The 20,220-nt window shown below is 38.3% G+C and overlaps 1 protein-coding gene across 3 annotated transcripts in view; it reads right to left on the reverse strand.

The window, feature by feature from the left end:
- Positions 1–20,220, reverse strand: part of USP24 (ubiquitin specific peptidase 24) — a 97,319-nt gene that overhangs the window by 34,812 nt on the left and 42,287 nt on the right. For all 3 annotated transcript variants that reach the window (XM_015566967.1, XM_015566965.1, XM_015566966.1), the window contains 15 exons: positions 19,533–19,631; positions 19,269–19,442; positions 17,467–17,552; positions 17,245–17,338; positions 16,129–16,284; positions 12,795–12,892; positions 9,688–9,783; positions 9,336–9,564; positions 8,089–8,248; positions 7,236–7,391; positions 5,036–5,106; positions 4,256–4,416; positions 3,660–3,721; positions 2,391–2,582; positions 1,308–1,425 (listed from right to left, as the gene is read on the reverse strand). In XM_015566967.1, the coding sequence (XP_015422453.1) occupies positions 1,308–1,425; positions 2,391–2,582; positions 3,660–3,721; positions 4,256–4,416; positions 5,036–5,106; positions 7,236–7,391; positions 8,089–8,248; positions 9,336–9,564; positions 9,688–9,783; positions 12,795–12,892; positions 16,129–16,284; positions 17,245–17,338; positions 17,467–17,552; positions 19,269–19,442; positions 19,533–19,631 (1,952 nt within the window). The remainder of the gene's footprint in view (positions 1–1,307; positions 1,426–2,390; positions 2,583–3,659; positions 3,722–4,255; positions 4,417–5,035; positions 5,107–7,235; positions 7,392–8,088; positions 8,249–9,335; positions 9,565–9,687; positions 9,784–12,794; positions 12,893–16,128; positions 16,285–17,244; positions 17,339–17,466; positions 17,553–19,268; positions 19,443–19,532; positions 19,632–20,220) is intronic.

Below are 20,220 nucleotides of genomic sequence, written 5' to 3' on the forward strand. Positions count from 1 at the left end.
ACAGAGAGACACTTTTCTTTTCAGGTGGAGTGTAGAAGAAACACTTAGGAAGTGGAGTGTAGAAGATGTGCTCAAGAGGGGGCGGTGAGGCTTTCAGATCAGCACTGAGCCAGCCACTGAGGCATGGACTTCTGGGTTACAAAGGACAAGAATGAATAGGAGGTACCACATACACAGGCTAAATATTAATAAGTTCTTTTGCTGTTAGTGTGATATGAAAATGGCATTACTGCGAAAGAGTTTCTGTGTATTTTAATCTCTTTCTGGCTTTATGATTCAGGAAAATGCTGGGAGTAATGGGGATAAATGAACACCATTCGGTGCACTGAGGAGAGATGAAACAAAATGTTTCCTTTTCTATTCAAGGCACTATATATGATTTAAAAAATAACTCCTTGTGGATGAAGGTTTTACTTTTAATAAAGTGAGAATTCACGAATAAAAATGTCTGTAAAATTGAAAATTTATTTTCTCTGTTCACTAAAAATTAATGTACTCATATATTTCTACTGCTTTAAGAAAAGACTCCCATGGAGTTAGTACCAATCTTCTAGAACAGGTTGGGACAGGACTAGGGATTGGAGTCACTCCATCCTGAGTGACATTCCAAGAGTCCTAATGAAGGCTTCTTACCTAAAACAGATTATGCTAATAAGGGATCTCTAAGTGGAGAAATATTCCCACATAGGATTCCTTTAGGGTTCCATAAAATATTGCTTATTATGCCTTGCCCATTTTATCAACCACTGAATTATGTAGGAATTTTTTCGACTGGATAAATGCCAAATCTTCAGTTTCCTCGGGATTACTCAATTAACTCTGGTTTTCATGAGAATAGAACAAAGTCAGATTCAGAGCAAATAACCTCCTATCTTTAAGAGTATCCCTGACGGGTCCCAGGTTCGATTCCAGTCAGGGGCATGTACTTTGGTTGCGGGCACATTCCAGTTGGGGTGGGGGGAGGTGCAGGAGGCAGCTGATTGATGTTTCTCTCTCATCTATGTTTCTAACTCTCTATCCCTCTCCCTTCCTCTCTGTAAAAAATCAATAAAAATATATTTTTAAAAAAAAGAGTATAAACACCACCCATATAGGGTTAGTATTACAAAAGGATCTTCCACCTTTCTACCCACAGAAATTAATATGAAAGTCTCTTTACATGCATTTCTTTGTATAGTGCATAAGATCTTATAAGCTATGCACACTCACAAGATAGAAGACAAACTCCAAGTTAAGAAAATCTTTTTGGACTAATGTTTTGAATTAGAATTTTTACCAAAACTGAACACAACGTGCATTTTCCATACTTTGGATGAAAGTCCTGTTGACTGATGGCGGCACTGCCAGCTGGAGAATGACTATTTAAAATAATTCTAGAAGCTCGGAAAAGGAAGTCATCTAACAATGGTTTAATGAGTGATGAACCTGGAATAGAGCATAATATTCATGTTGAGGATGAACACACATTTTAATTCAAAGATCCTGTCTTGCACTTCATATCAAAGGCAAAGGCACCTAAGCCACTCAATAGCAGGGCATTCAATTTAGTTTAATGCTTAATTTTTGGCAAAGCTCTTGGTGTAGAGGGGTGGGGATGGCTGGTAGGGTCAGGGTACAGGATATAAAGATAGACAAACGAGGGTACCTTCCTTTATGGACTTACAACAGAGTGAAAGGAGTCGAATTTTCATTTTAGAAACACAAATGCCAAGAACAGCACAAGATAGATGGTTTGAATAAATAATTCTAACTTGGGGCATAGGGAATCCACTTAAGGGGTTTTAAAACTTTTAAAAATCTTGCCTTCATTAGGTAAAAATAATCTGCCCTTCTTACCCTGGTTTAGAATCACTCTTTTCTATGTATCCCCAGTTGCTAAAAAGATTTTTTTGTAGAGCTTAGTTTGTGTGATAAATGTGGTAATTACTGTTTTGATTTGTTTCCTGAATATAATTATAATACTTAATATATTTGTACAAATTACATATGTAACTCAGGAGACTCATCCATCTTCTAGGGGTAGTGGTTGGGGGCTGCCCCCCTAGAAGAAAATTACTCTTAAAAGAAGTAAGGTATACAACAGATTATATTTTATAAAGTACCCAACAGCAAAAAGAGAAAAACCTACTTTGAATTATAATTTTTATTTGGTATTAAGTTATGTGATCCAACTCTTTTGAACACTATAAAATTCCCTATATAGTTTAATGACACCGGTAAAATATACCTTAAATTCGTTAGGCATTAAGCCAGACAATCTCCTATTGCCTGAAGGGCCAATTTTCTATGCAACACTTAGCACTTATCTTATTTTCCCAATTACACACGATACTATGGCAGGAACTGAAAATGAGCTATTCTGTCACATCACAAGATGAAGCAATAATTACCCAGGGTTTCTTTTTCTGCCCCACAGAGTGAAAGAAGGGTCTTAATGAGCCGTAAGTGTCCTGCCAATAAGATGTTGTCTGCTTCACTGGTCTCACATTCAGCTGTGCGATTAGGTTCAAAGTTATCCAGCCAAGTAATCTCATCTTCAAGCATGGTAGCTGGGCTGATTCTTAACTGCTCCATTTCTGAAGCTAAGGAAAAAAAAATCAATTTCTTAAAGAGAAGTATTTCCCTTGATGGAGTCAAAATCCTGAATTAAAGTAGGCAGAGAGATGTCCCAAACTTTCACTTCGTCAAACTCAAAAAACAAACAAGCGCTGTCATGAATAAATCTCAGGCTCTAGCTATACCCATAGGACTATGACAGCTCATGCATATTCCTTCCTTCCTTCACTCACTCTCAGTCATAAACCAAACATATGCTGAGTGCTTCTTCTGTGCAGGTCACTGTGTTACAAGCTGGGGATGTAAGATGAAGGAGACAATCCTTGTTTAAAATAAGCTCCTTTGTTGAGAAGGAAAGATGGAAGGGTATGAGGAGAGCCAATGCTCCCACAGTGTTACCTACGCCTCCAGGGGGCAGAGTTCTGCAAAGGAGAGAGGTCAACAACACAGTAGCGGAGTTCAGGATTCCAAACAATGTGCCAAACTCCAGAGAACTGCTCATATGAAGCATATTTCACTTCCCCTCCAAAAAGGATTTAAAACAAGATTCCATATTGGAAATTGGGGTTGGGTAGGAGAGGAGTGATTATGCTCTACTTTCCCTGCACTATAAGCTACAGCAAGCAGGGTCCCAGATGAGGAGGTAAAAAGGGATACGTCAGGGTCAGCCAAAGCTGGACCGGCACCAGATACGAATCCTGTCTACTTCTCTCACTCACTTCTATTACTATCAACACATCTCAATAGACATTTCCTCTTTCTTTCAATAATCAACTTTTGAAAAATGATCAGAATGGACCATACTAGAAAGACTTCTTAATAGCTCTGTATCAGTTTAATTAAAGTATAAGCGCCTTTGACAATTTTTAAAATCAACAGATTCTCTCAGCATATAATAGTTGGATACATAATAGAAAACTGGCATATGGGGTTTACATGCTATTTTCAGGAAAATAAAATTCAACCTCAAATAATAGTTATAATCTCACTTATATCTCGATACATTAAGTCAGAATTAGAAATGTCCACTTGGATTTCTTTTCTCTTTCCCACCCCCTCGAATTTACTCCCCCCATACAAATCAAAGTTAGACATTTACTTACTTGTCAAATCATCTAATAATTGGCACCTCAGGTCAAAATATTCCATACACTGAGACAACAGTCTAAAAAACAGATTTCAATTATTAAAAAGAGGCTGATTTCAAAATAAAAATAATTTTCTTTATTATAAGAAGTTCATAAAAACAATTGAATGAGACTTTTCCTAGCACAAAGTAACTACTTTTACATTAATTCAACTTCATTATTTTAGCAAGAGGCACATTAATGATTTTACCATTACAGATACACAGAGGAGTTGTGAAGTATGCTGAGCTGAGACTGTGACACTAAGAAGACATGAGCAGTGTGACCTTTACACAGTGATCTGGCTTGAATTGTTTCAGGCTCTTACCAACCAGGTAAGGGGGAGGTGGGAGATGGAGGTGGGAACTGGGGGTGACAGAGAAGCCTTGGTATTATTTTAACTCTCCAATCCTGAATTGGGAAAAACACTGAAATGCCCTCTTTCAGACACAAATGCTAGAAGAGGAGAGATTCTTCTGTCATCTCCATAATGCACAGTGGACTTTAGGGGAGCAGTACCCAACTCATTATTCTTTCTGTATAATGTGAGCTTTCTCATCTTTATCACGTACCTCTGATTGACTCCTCTCATAATACTAGTTGGAGACCAGAGAGGCAGCTGAGCTGTGAGAATCACGCCTAGAAGAAACTGATTTGGCTTCTGTACATCTGGATGAGTTGAAGTATCTGTCTGACTAAGAGTGTACAGTTGATCACAGGCAACACGGCGAATCTGGAATTAATTAGTGGCAAAGAACATCCATCATCCACTTAAAAGATTGCTTCAAAAATGGTTCTCCTTCAAAGTCTACACTTTGAAGGATACTCTAGAGTCCAAGTGTTTCAATATTAATGGTAAAGTTTACATTGAATAAACTAGGATTAAAAACAAGTGTGTTCTGGGAACTGATTTCCGAAACCATTTTATTTTTCTAATCAATAGATTTATAACTTAATATAAATGAAAATAAGGAAAGTTAATTTTCAATGTCATGCCAGACAATCAGAATTATAAAATCTAGGGAAAATTCATGGCTTGAAGTTGGTCTTGATTTTGACCAACATGTTGATGCTTAATGCCAGCTGTCCTTGCCAGCTATGGGTGTTGAACACTGGCTGTAATATTTTGTTTGTAACAAACAAAAATTAATTTTAGAACTAGTCTCTTAACTTTTTGAGGGATATGGAATAGAAAGGTGGGCAGGCAGTCCAAATGGTCACTTTGTATGATTCCCTGAGAGGACAAGATGTCATTCCTTCTGTATTCTCTACAATGTTACAGGTATCAAGAGAGCCAAAGACAGAAGAGGACCAAAGGGGTTTTTTTATGAAGTAATGTAAACAATCCTTACCTCAGCACTTGGCGATCCAAGCAGAATATCGATGATAAAATCAGCAACACAGGGCAAGTTATAGAAAGATGCTAATGATAAGAATAAGGAAAATTGGGAGCAGGGGGGGGAAATTAAGTTAGGAAATACATTTTCAAAATTTCAAAAATTCTGAATAATTTCTTAAGCTAACTACAACAGAAATTCATCTCTTCTACATGGAATCAAATTCAAAACCTTTGACAACTGCCTCCATCCCTGTGAGCAGGACCATCTTGGTCATCTTTGTACCTTCACATTTTAGTACAATGCCTTGCACATACCAGTCACAGAATAAATACGTCTTGTGTTGATAAACTACTAATACTTGTGAACTATAAAATATACCCTACCACAAACTTAAATAATGATAAAGAAAATTGAAGAGAAGTTATAATTTTTTTCATTTTTATTTGAAAATACCTCTAAAATTAAACAATTATAGGAAAATTTAACTAAGTACTATGGCCTGTGTTCAAAAGTATGTCATGACTCACACTTCTCATATATAAACCTTCAAAAGCATTCTTGTCAAAGTAAATAGTTTTGAATACTATTGCAACGTGACAAATCTCTAACCTTTTCTATATGTTTATATTATAAAATGAACTTAGGTGTTACAGTAAATACATAATGATCACATCTATATAACAGGCAGCCTAAATCAGTAATAACAGTGAAGAATAGAGCCCATAATGTATTGGCACAATTTTTAAAAGTGAAACTTTAAGACTTTATTCCTGAATAAATAAATATTTATTGAGGGCCTACTACGCACTGGACAGTGCTGGAGACTGAGTAGGGAACAAAATGGACAAGAATCTGTCCTGATGGAGCTTACAGCCTAGTTGCGGAGGGGGTGAAGACAACATGACAAGTAAATCAATTGTATTATTTGTTATAAAATGATAACTGACACAGCAAAAAATAAGGTGCAGGTTTTAGGTAGTGCTGGAGCTTGAGGGGAGTGATGTGATTTCTCTAAAAGGTGGTCAGAGAATGTCTCACTGAAAAAGTAACGTTAAGCAAGGACTTGTAGGAAATGAGGAAGAGAGAACAATGTAGACAGATGGCCGAAGAAGATACCAGAAGAGGGAGCAGCCAGTGCAAGGGCCCTGAGGCAGGAATGTGCGAGGGTGGTTGAAGCAGTCACAGTAGGTGAGGAGAGCTGGAGAAGGTGAAGGCACACAGGTATCAGATTGTGTCTAGCCTCGAAGGCCTTAGTGAAGATTTGGCTTTTACTCAGTGTGAACTGAGAAGCCACTGCAAAGTTTTAAACAGAAGAGTGATAGGATCTAACTTACATTTAAGAAGGTCCACTCTGCTTACTGTGTGGAGAATAAACTGCAAGGGTAGAAGCAGGGAGATTAGTTAGGGTACAAAGGCTGTGATCCAAGTAAGAGATGATGGCAGATCAGAGGGTAATAATAGTGAAGAGGTAGAATCTAGATATAGTTTAAAGGAGGATGTGCCAACAGCTTAGAAGTGGAATGTGAAAAAAAAATTGAGGATGACTCCAAGGTTTTGGCCAGAGCAAGAGTGCTAAATAATTAAGTTGGGAAAACACTCAGCTGACATGGGCCAGATCAATAGTTCAGTTGTGTATATGCTAAGTCTAGAAAGCCTATTTGAGATCTAAGTGGAAATGTCAGGGGTGTAGTCCAGGTTGGAGACCCAAATTTAGGTATCAGCATATAGTAGAAATTGAAAGCTGTGAAAATGGATGAGACCGCAGTGATGTAGGACCGAGCCCTGGAATGTTTTAACACAAAAAGTTTGATTCATAACAGCCCCACTTTGCTAAAGCCAACAATAAAGTTAAAAGGGCAAATCTTAAATTACAAAGTTTTTAAGTGAAGTCATTACTGATATATAATTCAAATTCTATAGTTTATGAACTATAATTAGGGTTGTTTTAATTCCCCAACTAGACAGTAAGCTCCTGGAGGGCAAAGATACTGCTTTTTATAGCACTCGCTATGGAACCTTATATATAGAAGGTGCTCAGTAAATGCTTGCTCAAAATCTCACTACTCTAGCACTTTACTTACCTGTTCCACATGCCAGCGTGCCCCTCTTCATTTCTATAACATAACCTTGTATCTATAAAGGCACGTAAATAATTCCCAACAGAAACCCCTTTCCCTAAAGGAGAGGAATCCCAAGCAAGCCTCCTGCATACCCAGCTGTTGGCTCCGAAGCTGTAGGCAGGTAACCAGGAGAGACAGAGCCTCGCCAGCAATCAGGGAGTCTTTGGTGGACACGGACTGCTGGCGCACACAGATGCCTGCGTGCAGGGCGACTGGCTCTCCTTCACTTCCAGAGCTGCAATTGCTTCCTGGAGAGGAGCAAGCAGAAGGTTACTATGGTCCCATAGGACCAGTAGATCTTCTCATAGCCTTTTAATGTGTTCCCCAGAATCCTCAAGTGAAATTAAATAATCCAAGAAGACACTTTGGTCTAAGAAATAAGAGAGACTTAATCACTTTTCATGACCCTGACTGTTTTATACATAGTTTATGGGGCAAAACTAATTTCAGGTGACAGAACAGTGCAATTTTGGAGCCATTAGAAAGTCTTCCTTGGATGTTAAAAATACTCCTTATTGTGATGCAGATGGGTTACAATATGTAAAAATCGTGTTAATATTTCTGCACTTTATTATATATCTGTCACACATTAAAATTTTTTTTCATACTGATGTATACACAAACTCATAGATTGAACAGGGAAACCAAATGAAGCTGAAAAGTAAAGCTACTTATAAAGGTCTAGTAGAAATAAGTGGCTGAACCAAGAAAATGACTTTTCCATGAAGGAATCTTAGATGAATTTTTATTACAGCCACAGTTACTGGCCTCATGACATTTTACACTGAGCAAGATAAAAACTGTTTGATTTGGTGTCCCCACTGTTTATTTTTTTTCTTAAATGAAGTATGACATACATATAGGAATGTGCAAACTATACAGAGATGATTCTTACAGCTATTTCTTGCCCAATACTCTAATTACTTTATCCTTTTTAATCAGTACCTGAACTGCTGAGCCTGTTTCGAATTCCAGCAGGAAACAGAGAATTACTTTCTTTTATTGGTTGGCTACTCCCAACAAGGTCAAGTCGTCCTGCAGCAGCAGCCCACGACAGTCTCATGAAACAAGCCACAGTGGAAGTAAAATCATTTACTTCCATTGTCTACAGAAGGATGGAAAAATCCATTGGCTTCTATGACCTACTAGTCTCAGTTTGTGAGATTCTTTCCCTCCAAGATCACCTAGAGCAGTGGTCGGCAAACTCATTAGTCAACAGAGCCAAATATCAACAGTACAACGATTGAAATTTCTTTTGAGAGCCAAATTTTTTAAACTTAAACTATATAGGTAGGTACATTGCTATTAACTTAATTAGGGTACTCCTAAGGCTTAAGAAGAGCCACACTCAAGGGGCCAAAAAGCTGCATGTGGCTTGCAAGCTGCAGTTTGCCGACCACGGACCTAGAAGACCACCTTTTTAATGCTTCCATGCTGTTCAAAGACTTTCAATATCTCTCTGCTACCTGTAAACAAGAACTATGATCTCCATGTTCTGGCTTTAAATTACCTGGCAACAGTTTTGTTTTCACCATTTCCCCCCTGCCTCACAATACATTTTTGCCTGTGTGAACTGCTGTGTGAACACCCCCTGCCCCCCGAACCGCCCCCAATAAGGCTCTGGGTTTTCTCTAACTTTGCTCACGCCCTCCTTTTTTTTTTGAACGACTCTCCTCTCTCCAACTCTCCATACTTAGCTCTACATATCTAATCCTAATCTATTCTTCAAGGCCTACCTTAAATGCCACCTCCCACATAAAATCATCCATGAAGGCCACAGGTGAAGGTAATTATTCCACTTCCTCTGAAGGTCTATAGAATGTTTTGTCTTTGTAGTTTTCTTATAACACTTGACATTTTCCACCTTCAATTATAGTATTTCCAAATAAGTGGTCTCTTTCTTACTATAAATTCCTTTAAGCTAATATTCATGTCAATATTCAATACTAGAGGCCCTCAGCCCAGCCTGTGCCCTTTAGCAGTCTGGGAGCTCTTGGCACAGATGGATGTCCGACTGATAGCTTAGGCCCACTCCCCGCGGTAAGTGAACGTCATAGCAACCTGTCGTTCCGAAATTTGGTCAATTTGCATATTACCCTTTAATATATAGGATATCCGAATGGTCCCGCCCCTCAACCAGTTGTTTCTAAACAGGAGGTACTTACTAATTCTTGAATACACAAATCACTTACTTGTATTGCAACTCTTGCACCAGGAATGATTTCCTCCACCCTAATAGAATACCTATCAGACACTGACAACTGTCGGTAGGACGACTTTTCTGGGGTACCACATAGGGACATCTGCCTGCTGGTCTGCCGGCTAATGTTTCGGAATGGGCGAGAAGAAAGTGCCTCTATACCATCTTTGGCAATGTCTTCATCTAATAACGTGGGCATTGTTTGTCCAACAAGTAAAAATCTTAAAAGGAAATAAAAAGGTAGACTTATTCAAACTCATTTCATACTACTTAAAATGACTGAATTGGTGAGAAAAGTAGAGTCGAGTCTTGCCTTGTGAGACTAACACAACATATTGACATACCTTGCGAGTTGTAGACAGATAGAATAAACTCCCTGCCTTGTTTCATAGTCGACTTCTGATGGGATGGAGTCCCTCTGCATGACATTTACAACCAAACTTCAAAAAACAGAAAGAAGACAGGATATTAAAGACTTCTATTTCTTTCATAAGAAAATTTCTGTAATTTAATTGCTAATAAATGTTATCTATCACTCAAAATTCCTACAAGAGCCTTACATATAAAATGAACCACACATATCTCTATCCCAATGACTTCTTATGATACCTATAACCCTTCTCATCCATTTAGAATTAGACTCCTTGTTAAGTCAAAGAAGGATCTCCAACACGGAATGTTTGCATAGTTACCTTCTTGCTAACTGGCCTGAGTTTACTAATGTGAACTAACAATTCAAAAATATATCCAGAATTGGTGTATTCAATAAGCTTGTTTTTTCATGGCCACTCCAATCTATATTACTGCAGAAGCTTCCCAACTGTTCTTCCTGCTTCCATTCTTTTTTTTTATTATTAATATATTTTTATTGATGTTTTAGAGAGAGGAAGGAAGAGGGATAGAGAGTTAGAAACATCGAGGAGAGAGAAACATCTATCAGCTGCTTCCTGCACACCCCCTACTGGGGATGTGCCTGCAAAGAAGGTACATGCCCTTGACTGGAATCGAACCTGGGACCCTTCAGTCCACAGGCTGATGCTCTATCCACTGAGCAAAAACAGTTAGGGCTTCCTGCTTCCATTCTTAATGCTCCACCTCCAAAATCTAGTCTCAAAAGATCAACCAGAGAGATCCTTTCAAGATTAAGTCAGATCATGACACTCCTCCTCTGTACAAATCCTCCAATGGTTTCCTATTTCCTACAGAAAAAAGGCAATTTTCACAGTAGCCTATAAAATCCTACATAACCTGACCTATGTCTATAATCTCACGTCCCCTCTGCTGCCTGCCTCACTGCCCCAAACACACTGGCCTCCTGCTGGTCTCTGCAGCCATCAGGTGGGTTCCACTAAGGTGGCTGCTCCTGTAGACAGCTTTCCCCAGGAGATCATGGTCTCACTCTATACCTCCATCATGTCTGTAAAATGTCACCCCATCAAGTAAAGCTTTCCTTGACCATTCCCTCCATCCCCTCTTGTCTTATTTTTCTCTGCAGCTCTTATAACCACCTGACATACACTGTTACTTTTACTTCTGCCTTTATTATCTCTTTCCCCCTCTAGACAGTAAGCTTCATGAGGATATGGGTTTTGGTCTAATCTACTTGCCACTCTGTTCATTGCTTAGAAAACTGCCTGGCATATAAGTTAACTGACATACAAGAATAAACCAGAAGTAAAATGCCTTTATTACCATAGTTCTGTAATTGGCCGAATAAACTGAATTAAATTGTTGTAAGAACATCTCTACAATACTGAACAAAGAATAAAACCATATGTGCACTAGGCCTTCCACATGCTTTGGAATTCCTTCAGCTCTCTTTAGTTCTCCTCCCCTTTATCTCTCCATGGTCTCACCCAACTTCTCTTCCCCTCGGGGCCTCCGAACAGAACTTTAACTATCTTCAAGTTGGTTTTCACTCCTGGAAGAAATTGCATGCCTACTTCTTCCTAATGCAAATCTTTCAACTGCAGAACACAGTCCCTCAATTGATCATCCCCTTTTCATCTTTATTTGTCTCTTTTTCATCAGCCCCTTCTGGTCTGCCTACAAAGAGAATCAAGTCTTCTACAAGTTAAAACCAAAACAAAAAAAGGGAACTTTTCTCTTATCCTTCCCATCAAAGTACTGTCACCCCCTTTAGGTCACTCATTGTAAAGCAGAGACATCCGCATACAGATTCTACTTCCTAGACTTATCCCTGCCACTCAGCTCTACCAACTGCTTATGCCGCAATGGCTGCAATTACATTGATGGCTCTCCCAAATCTCCACATCTCTCAAGAGCACCCTATCGAAACCATCCACTTCACATGACTCACAGGGACCTCCTATGCAATCAAATTAATATCTCTTGACTTCCTCGGTTTCTTCCATCTCCTTCCATGTTTATTTCCCATAAGGACTAGAGAGTCACCATTTATCCTCTTTCTCAAGCAGCAATGATAGGGTCAATCTATAAATGTTCCTACCGTAGTCATATATCTAGTCATAAAGACTTGCCTATTTTACCACATAAATGTCATTCTACCACCGCCCTAAATTTAGAACCTGTTGTCTCTTCTCTCGAGCACTGTCACAGCTCTTAACAGTTCTCCCTGAACTTAGGTCTTTTCTATTTCCATTCTTCTCCAACGTAGCCAGAGTTCTAGGTAATTCCTGGTTTATAAACTTCCTGTTTTTCCGTGGTCTACAATACAATGTTGGGATTCCTCAATGTGACTCTTCTTTATATATTTCTCTCCCTTGTCCTTGGCATTAGCCTCACCTGGCAACTATATTCCCAAGAGGGGCCATGTTCTTCAGTGCTTCATTCATTCCCTGCCCCCCACCTCTGGCTCAGAGTGCCCCTGCCCTCCTTGTTTACCCAGGGAATGACCACACTGACTACTGGTTTCACAACTCCCAACTCAAATGTCACTTTCAGTGAAGCATTTCCTAATCTTATGACCCCAACCAAATTTAGTCAATTTAACCACTAGTTTCTTTCATAACCTCCACTCCACGAAAGTGATTTTTATAAGCTTTTATATTAATAGTTATAATAACTGTTAAACCATGAGCCTCTTAAGGGCAGGGATAATACCTAATTTATCTTTGCAGCCTCAGAACTAATGCCTTCCACAACATGGACTACTGGGAATCAAATTCGCCTTAGCATAAATGGATGTGGGATTAACAGAAACTGATTTAGCCTCTTCACCTTTCCTCTTCCTGAGACTCCCCCACTACCAGAGCAGAAAGAGACATGCTTCTCTAAGTTTTTTAAATAATCAAAAACCATAAAACAAATTAAAATATTCCAAAGGCTGAGACATCATTCCTTCTTATTAAAACTCTCATAATGCTTCACATAATACCTTGTAGGAATAAGCAAGGCTTGGCAAGAGAAGTTAATAAAAAGAATAGAATTATTTTCTGCAATTCATGTAACATTATACTGGGACACTAACCTCAAACCTCCTGCTTTGAGGAAGTTCTCACAGAAGGATTTTGCACAGTTTCTTGCCATGTCATCATCAGCTGTTGGCATAAGTTTGGAGCTTAGAACCTTGAAATAGATAAGCACAATTAATCATCCCAACATTTCCAGCAGAAATTATTCCTTTACTAAATAATCACACAACTCAAGTCACAATTTCTTTAAATGCTGCATGCCATTTTTCCACCCAGAAGTATAAGGAGGCTGATGTTTCACAAATAAATAATCACATTTTCCAAGTTCTATTTACTTAGCAAGAAAAACCTGTTTTGAAGAAAGGTGATGTGCTCTCTTTTCATAAAACCATCAAATGTGAATGTCTCTGTCTCTCAGGCTTAGATAAGAATAGATGTATGCTAGATATGTTATTTAAAAAGTATGTAAGTTAAGCCTGGCTGGTGTAGTTCAGTGGTTGAGCATCGACCTATGAACCGGGAGGTCATGGGTTCAATTCCTGGTCAGGACACATGCCTGGGTTGTGGGCTCAATCCCCAGTGTGGCAACCAATCAATGATTCTCTCTTATCATTGATGTTTCTATCTCTCTCTCCTTCTCCCTTTCCCTCTCCCTCTCCCTTCCTCTCTGAAATCAATAAAAAAAATTCGTATTTTTTAAAAAAGTATATAAGTTTTATAAAACAGCCCATTTACTAAAAGTGCTAGATGAGTCCCCACTAATGATTCTAACTTGTTCCTACTTATTGAGCATCTAGGTATAAGATGAGGTACTTAACATGCATTATCTCATCTCACTATGCATGGCATATGTACATTATTTAATTTTATAGGTAAAGACTGTGACCTGAGAGGTTTAGTGACCTCCCACCCAAGGTCACATGGTTAGAATTTAAATCCAGATGTATCTCACTTTAATATCCATGCCCCTTTTATAACACTCTTATACCTACCTAAAGAAAAGCTTAACTGAATATTTTGGTATGACAAGAGAATTATTTCACAGAAATAATCTCAGGCATGTAAGTTTTCTTTTTGCCTCAGTTTTCTCATCAGCTAAATTGGGATAATAATTACCTTTACCAGAGGATTGTTTGGATTAAATTAAGATAACGCAAGCTTAAGGTGTTTAGCATAAGCACAAGGCACAAAGCAGAAAGAGCTGGCTAATTTAGTTATTATAATTTAGAATTTTAAATAAAGACTCATTGTCTCAATTTCTTCAAGGTTTTAAACTAGATGTAATTCAAGATCCTTTCCTATTCTGAAAAAAAAATAATCTGCTCCTATGAACCTATGGGGTTCTATGAGCTTAGACTTTTAGTGTGAGATTTTTTATTTTTAAAATGCTTTCCTCCTGAGTTGCTCTTTGGGAAACAGTTTCATCAGCCCTGATTCATGAGCCTTACATAGGAAAATGGAAACCCTCTGTGACTCTATGAGAGAGTGCTGACAGCCACGTGCACACACTCCCCATGCTAAATGGATAATAATTCAGTGAAAATAAAATGTTTCTCCAAATCAATGGGTATTTGGAAGATCCACTAAGAAGTTTCTTAGTAGGCAAACATAAGTTAAAGGTCAAAATGGGAGGAATTGAATCTTTCTAATAGTAAAGATAAGTGCTTTTGGGAGTGTTATGTTTTCCAAATGTTTTGTGTTGTCTAAAGCAAAAGAAAACCTACCAAAGGAATCCCAGTTAACAGAAGTCCTAAAATTGTACTGGAGGTATTTTGCTACTGAGTCCTTTGGCTCTAAGATACTGCCATCTAGGTAGCTGAAAGACAAGCTAGACCCACTGTTGGGCCATTCTGCTTTTCTAGGTGCTCTCAAATGTGGATGTTAAGATTTATACCTTAACTTTTGAGACAATCATTTGAAAGCTAAAGGCAAATCTGGCAGCAGTGGAAAGTTCAAAATTTATAGGCTTAAACTGGCCAAGAATTTCTAAGCAATTTTCTGTTTTGGGATAGTCTACCTATTTTAAATGCCCACATCAAATAAAGGTATGCTTTATTTTTTAAATATTCACTAAGTATTTTCTACTTTTGAATCCAACACATCTTTTGACAAGAGTAATTATTTTAAGGCAAACGTGAAATGTTACCACAGTTTGAACATATAAGCAACATGTAGACCATAAAATGAATCAATCTATTAAGATTGTCAGATGAAATAAAACTTGGAAAAAATATCCAACCAGGTACCGATTAGTAATTATGGCCTTTATCATCACTCAAAATCTACTCAACATTAATTTGATAATTAAGGCTGCTTAGGTAGTGCTATGGATTCTTTAATAACGAACTGCCTGGATATAATTTCCTAGGTCAAGCAAGATCATCTAGAGCTTTATTTTCTCCAGACCTAACATGCACAAGGGTCCGATCGCTGACCCTTCAGGAGCAGGACTGTTTCCACCTGGTCCCCTGGTCACTCTCCCACACTGCTTTGTTAATGCTTGGCTTTCAAGACTCAGCATATCCAGCCTCTTCCTATGTCTTACTCATAAGACCTGGGAGCAAATACCTTGTCTTTCCAACTCTGACCCCCTAACTATCACAATAACTTGTAGATGGTTAAGTAATTAGTAAATGTTTACTGAACTAAATCTATTTGTTTAAAGCCACTTTGGAGGAGAAGGGTAATAAAAATATTCTTTTGCTCAAATTCTTCTAACGGTTTTTTTTATAACCTTGAAATAATCATGTTAACATATCTTCTGACAAATTCCTCATAAAGCTGCATTAATGTAAACAATTACAACAGTTTTTTTATTTTTATTTTTTTTTAATATATTTTATTGATTTTTTACAGAGAGGAAGGGAGAGAGATAGAGAGTTAGAAACATCGATGAGAGAGAAACATTGATCAGCTGCCTCCTGCACATCTCCTACTGGGGATGTGCCTGCAACCCAGGTACATGCCCTTGACCGGAATCAAACCTGGGACCTTCCAGTCCGCAGGCCAATGCTCTATCCACTGAGCCAAACCGGTTTCGGCTACAACAGTTTTTTTAAAAAGAAGATACATTTAATAGCAAGAAGGCTCAGGATTAATAACTGGCATTATATATAATTACAGAACTTCTAGAGGAAGGTAAAGACACATTTTAATAAAGCTTCCTAATTATTTATTTAGATGCTATTTTGCAAGTATAACAATGCACATAAGCATAAACTGAAAAAAGTTGACATTTACAAAGGCAAAAACCAAAATATTCCAATTTATATTCTATTTTGTACTTTTTAAAAACTAAGTTTTAACAGAGTAAACCTGTTAACGTGTTTCTGTCATCAGAAAGCATGATTCTACAAACCAAAACGAAGTGCAAAGAAATAGGTTTCTTACTTCTAAGTTGTAAAGCACTCGAAAGGTGGACATTCCTGGAGCAAAAGATCGAAAGAGACTCTCTAGAATTGAGCTGGCGCTTGGCTGGTGCTGCTGCTTTGAAGAGAGGGATGGAGATTTTGAAGACTGAGAGCTTGTTTCAGACAGCAATGTTTTCTAAGTTAAGAGAATGAAAAAGAGAATGTATGTATTAAAAGCACAAATTAAAAAGAAACAGATATCTGTATACATTCTGATAGTCTTTTCCTTTTAAATATAATCCACACCAATGATATTTTCTAAAACTTAATCTCATAAAACCACATGAGCTCTACAGTTATTAATAAGACACCAAATTCTATCTCACAAACTATACATGCTCAACAGCATGACAATCCTATTTTAAACAACATCAACAAGGTCATCTTAATTTGTTTTGTGTTTTTAAAACTTGTACCTCTAAATACTGATAATGAAGTTATAAGATTGCAAAAGTGGTAGTTTTGAGAATTTTTTGAACTAGTACTAGTGATATGTTTTATTACATTAGCTCTCTTCTCCCTCAAGCTAGTATATAAGCCAAATATGACAAGATTAAGTTGTCTAAATGTCAACCCCTTAAATATAAAATTCATAACTTAATTCTAACAACTTTGTTATAAATTAATTTATTCTGAGAACATAAACAATGGGTTAAACACAATTTCAATATATACATAATGGAACGATATCCTAAAAACTAAATAAAATGAATCTTACGTATCAACAGTGAGAAACTGAAAAGATAACCAAATCACAATCAGAGAGGCATCATGAGAGAAGAATCGGAGCCAGAGTCTAAGCCTGGTACTCCATTCTCTCTGGGCTTTGGTTTCCTAACATATATCATGAAGGTAGAAGTAGATGATATGAAAGACTCTTCTGGTTTTAAAATCTGACATAAGTTTTCACTCCATTTTGATACTTTAAAAGCCAACACGAAGTCTGATTTCCATTTACAGATGAGGTATTTTTCAAAAGAAGAAAAATCATTAAGAAAAAGGTATCAAATGATGTAGTGTGATTCGGTGTTGTATTTTCACTGAATCATGATATAAAACTCCATGACAGTTAATTAACCCCCCTAGATACCCATACCTTTCTTCCTAAAGAATCCAGTTGGTCAAGGGCTTCCTGAATGGCTGGATCAGTGGGTATTAAGAGCAGAAGCTTTCGTACTCGTAGAGTTATCCTGAAATTTTTCAAATTTGAAATTTTTTCAGATAAATCACAGTTTCAATAACAGAGTCATTTAGAATTAGATGTAAAGTAAATCCATTTCCAGGGAAAAGTTTCTTGGTTCCCTCTATTTATATTTACCTTGGCTCCTCTAGATTGGCAAGCTGGTAAAGCATGTCAAATACATTACACACAAGTGCCATCACAACACCAGGAAGGGATTTCTCCTGAGGGAAAAAAGGCAAATATAAATACAAATTTACAAAAGAATTATCTTTTTTTAATCAAATGCACAATGCAAATATTAGTTCTGAAACCTGATCACTGGGGAAATGGAGGGGAGCACAGTGACCATCTGCATGAAGCGCATATGGGAACAGTCGGAGATCTCTCACCTTCTGGTATGCTTACTACCTGAGCTCTCCTCTCATACCCACCTGCTGGTGGGGGCTCAGGTGCCCAATGGTAGGCAGAATAAGAGAGATAAAACAAAGGTAGGTGTAATTACTAGAATGGAGAGTGGGCACCACTGAAAGCTGACCAAGAGCTCATCAGGAGGAAACAAGCCAATGAGTGACTTAAAAGCAAAATGAAAGTCATATTAGAGGCCTGGTGCATGAAATTGGCACATGGAGGGTGGTGTCCCTCAGCCGGGCCTGCACCCTCTCTAATCTGGGACCCCTCGGGGCATGTCCGACTGCTGGTTTAGGCCTAATTCCTAAACCGGCAGTCTGACACCTCTCTCACAATCCAGGACTGCTAGCTCCTAACCGCTCCCCTGCCAGCCTGATGGCCCCCAACTGCCCTCCCCTGTCGGCTTGATGGCTCACAACTGCCCTGCCCTGCCGGCCTGATCGCCCCTAACTGCCTCTGCCTTGGCCCCTACCACCATGGCTTTGTCCAGAAGGAAGTCTGACATCTGGAAGATGGCTGGTCACCCGGTCTAATTAGCATATTACCCTTTTATTAGTTTAGATATATACACAAACACATATGCTCACACACAATACATAGATATATGTGTAATCTAAGTGATTTTTCTAAAGGTAGGAAAAGAATATACATGCATAGAAGAGACTCAGATGTGATTAAAGGAATAAGAAACTAGACATCCCCAAAATGTATTTATATAGGTGAAGATTTTTAATAATTCAGGATAAATATGAAATAACATATTAAACTTGAAGATGCTACATACACTATTTCTTTTGCTAATTAACTGTCATAATACCATTTCTGAATGAAATTTCTTTCTTAAATTCTTGCTATATATAAGTACTGTCTAGTTATTTTTAAAAAAAATCCACAGTACTAATACTAACCCTGAAGGATTCTTTGACATCTATAGCAAGATTATGCTAAGTTAAAAACATACAATCACACAAAGACCTGAAAGCCAAGTGAAGAAAATATTTCAAGGGGAAGTGATCACATGTACCAACTCCGTTGAAAGGTCAAGAAGATGAAGACTGAGAGGCAGAAGTAAGAGATAACCTTGAAAAGAGCATAAAAAGAGGATGGCAAAAGAGTTCAAAGAACTCTTTTAAGGTGATAGTTTGCTGATCTGGGAAGGAGAGAAAAGGGCAGGAACTGAAGGTGAAACTGGGGAAGAGAGAGCTTTTTTTTTTTTTTTTAAGGTGATAGAAATAACACAGCATGTGTGACTGCTAATGGGAAAATCAATGACTCAATGCAGAGAGGTGGATGAGAGGAGCGGCAGAAGTGGCCAGACAGAATGCTTCAGGACTCAGAAGAGTCTGTGGTCCAGAAGATTGATAAATTATGTATCTCCTCCCATTGATGCCCAGTGCTTCCCAGGGATACATTTCTGAAGAGTCAGGATTTGTCTGAGAGGAAAGGACACAATCATCCAAATCTATATGGACTGAAGATAAAGATATTAAAATCCTGTTTTAAAAAAGATATGATTTATTACTCAATACCTGCTCCATGGCATATGATGAACTAAAAACTCCACTGCTGCTGCTGCTGGAGCTGGTGGAGGAATCTGCAGAGCTCCCGGATGGGGTCCCACTGCCAGAAGTCTTCACCGTAAGCATCTGTTCATCAGAAAAGCCCAGCTGGTGGAGTAACTTTTGATCTTTATTTACTGTCAGCTGCAAAAAGAGGTTTCTTAATTACTGAGAGGAAAAGGAAGAGGATAGTGGTAGTATCAGGCTAAAGGGCCACAGTTTATTTAAACCTACCAGACTATCATTTGTAAATATCTGTATATTATCCACAGGACAGCACAATTGCTTGGCTATCTTCCACCGGACACTCCCTATGGTTTCATTACTGTGAGCCTGTAAAATAAAATTAAACTGTTGTAATGCATTTATTCGTTCAATTAAACAACGGTTAGTGAGCATCTACAATGTACTGAGCACTGTTCTAAAAGCCAAGAACAGCAAAAAACCAAAGACAAGAATCCCTGCCCTTGAGAGGCTTCCCTTGTGCTGTAAGTAAAAGTTCTATTCTCTTGTCCAACCCCCTCAACACACATGGAATAAAATCTCAAGTCCTTCTTCCATAGCAGGTCTTCCATTCTTTCTTTCCTTTTCTCACTGTCATCCTAGCCACCTTGCTTGTCATGAACAAGCCAAGCAAACCCCCACCTCAGGGCCTGTGCATCTGCTGCCCTTTGTTTGGAATGTCCTTCTCCAGAAAAGGCTTGCTCTGTCACCTCATCCAGTTCTGTGTTCAGATGCCACCACCTCAGACCTTCCATGCCCACCTCTATATAAAGTGTGATTACCTCTATAGTGATCACATAGTGTTCTGCCATAACCATCACCTCTACCAGCTTATTCTCCGTTATTTTTAACTAGAGGCCCAGTGCACAAAATTCATGCACAGGGGGAGGGTGTGTGTGTGTGTGTGTGTGTGTGTGTG

The sequence above is a fragment of the Myotis davidii genome, unplaced genomic scaffold, assembly GCF_000327345.1.
Source record: "Myotis davidii unplaced genomic scaffold, ASM32734v1 scaffold79, whole genome shotgun sequence".
NCBI lineage: Eukaryota > Metazoa > Chordata > Mammalia > Chiroptera > Vespertilionidae > Myotis > Myotis davidii.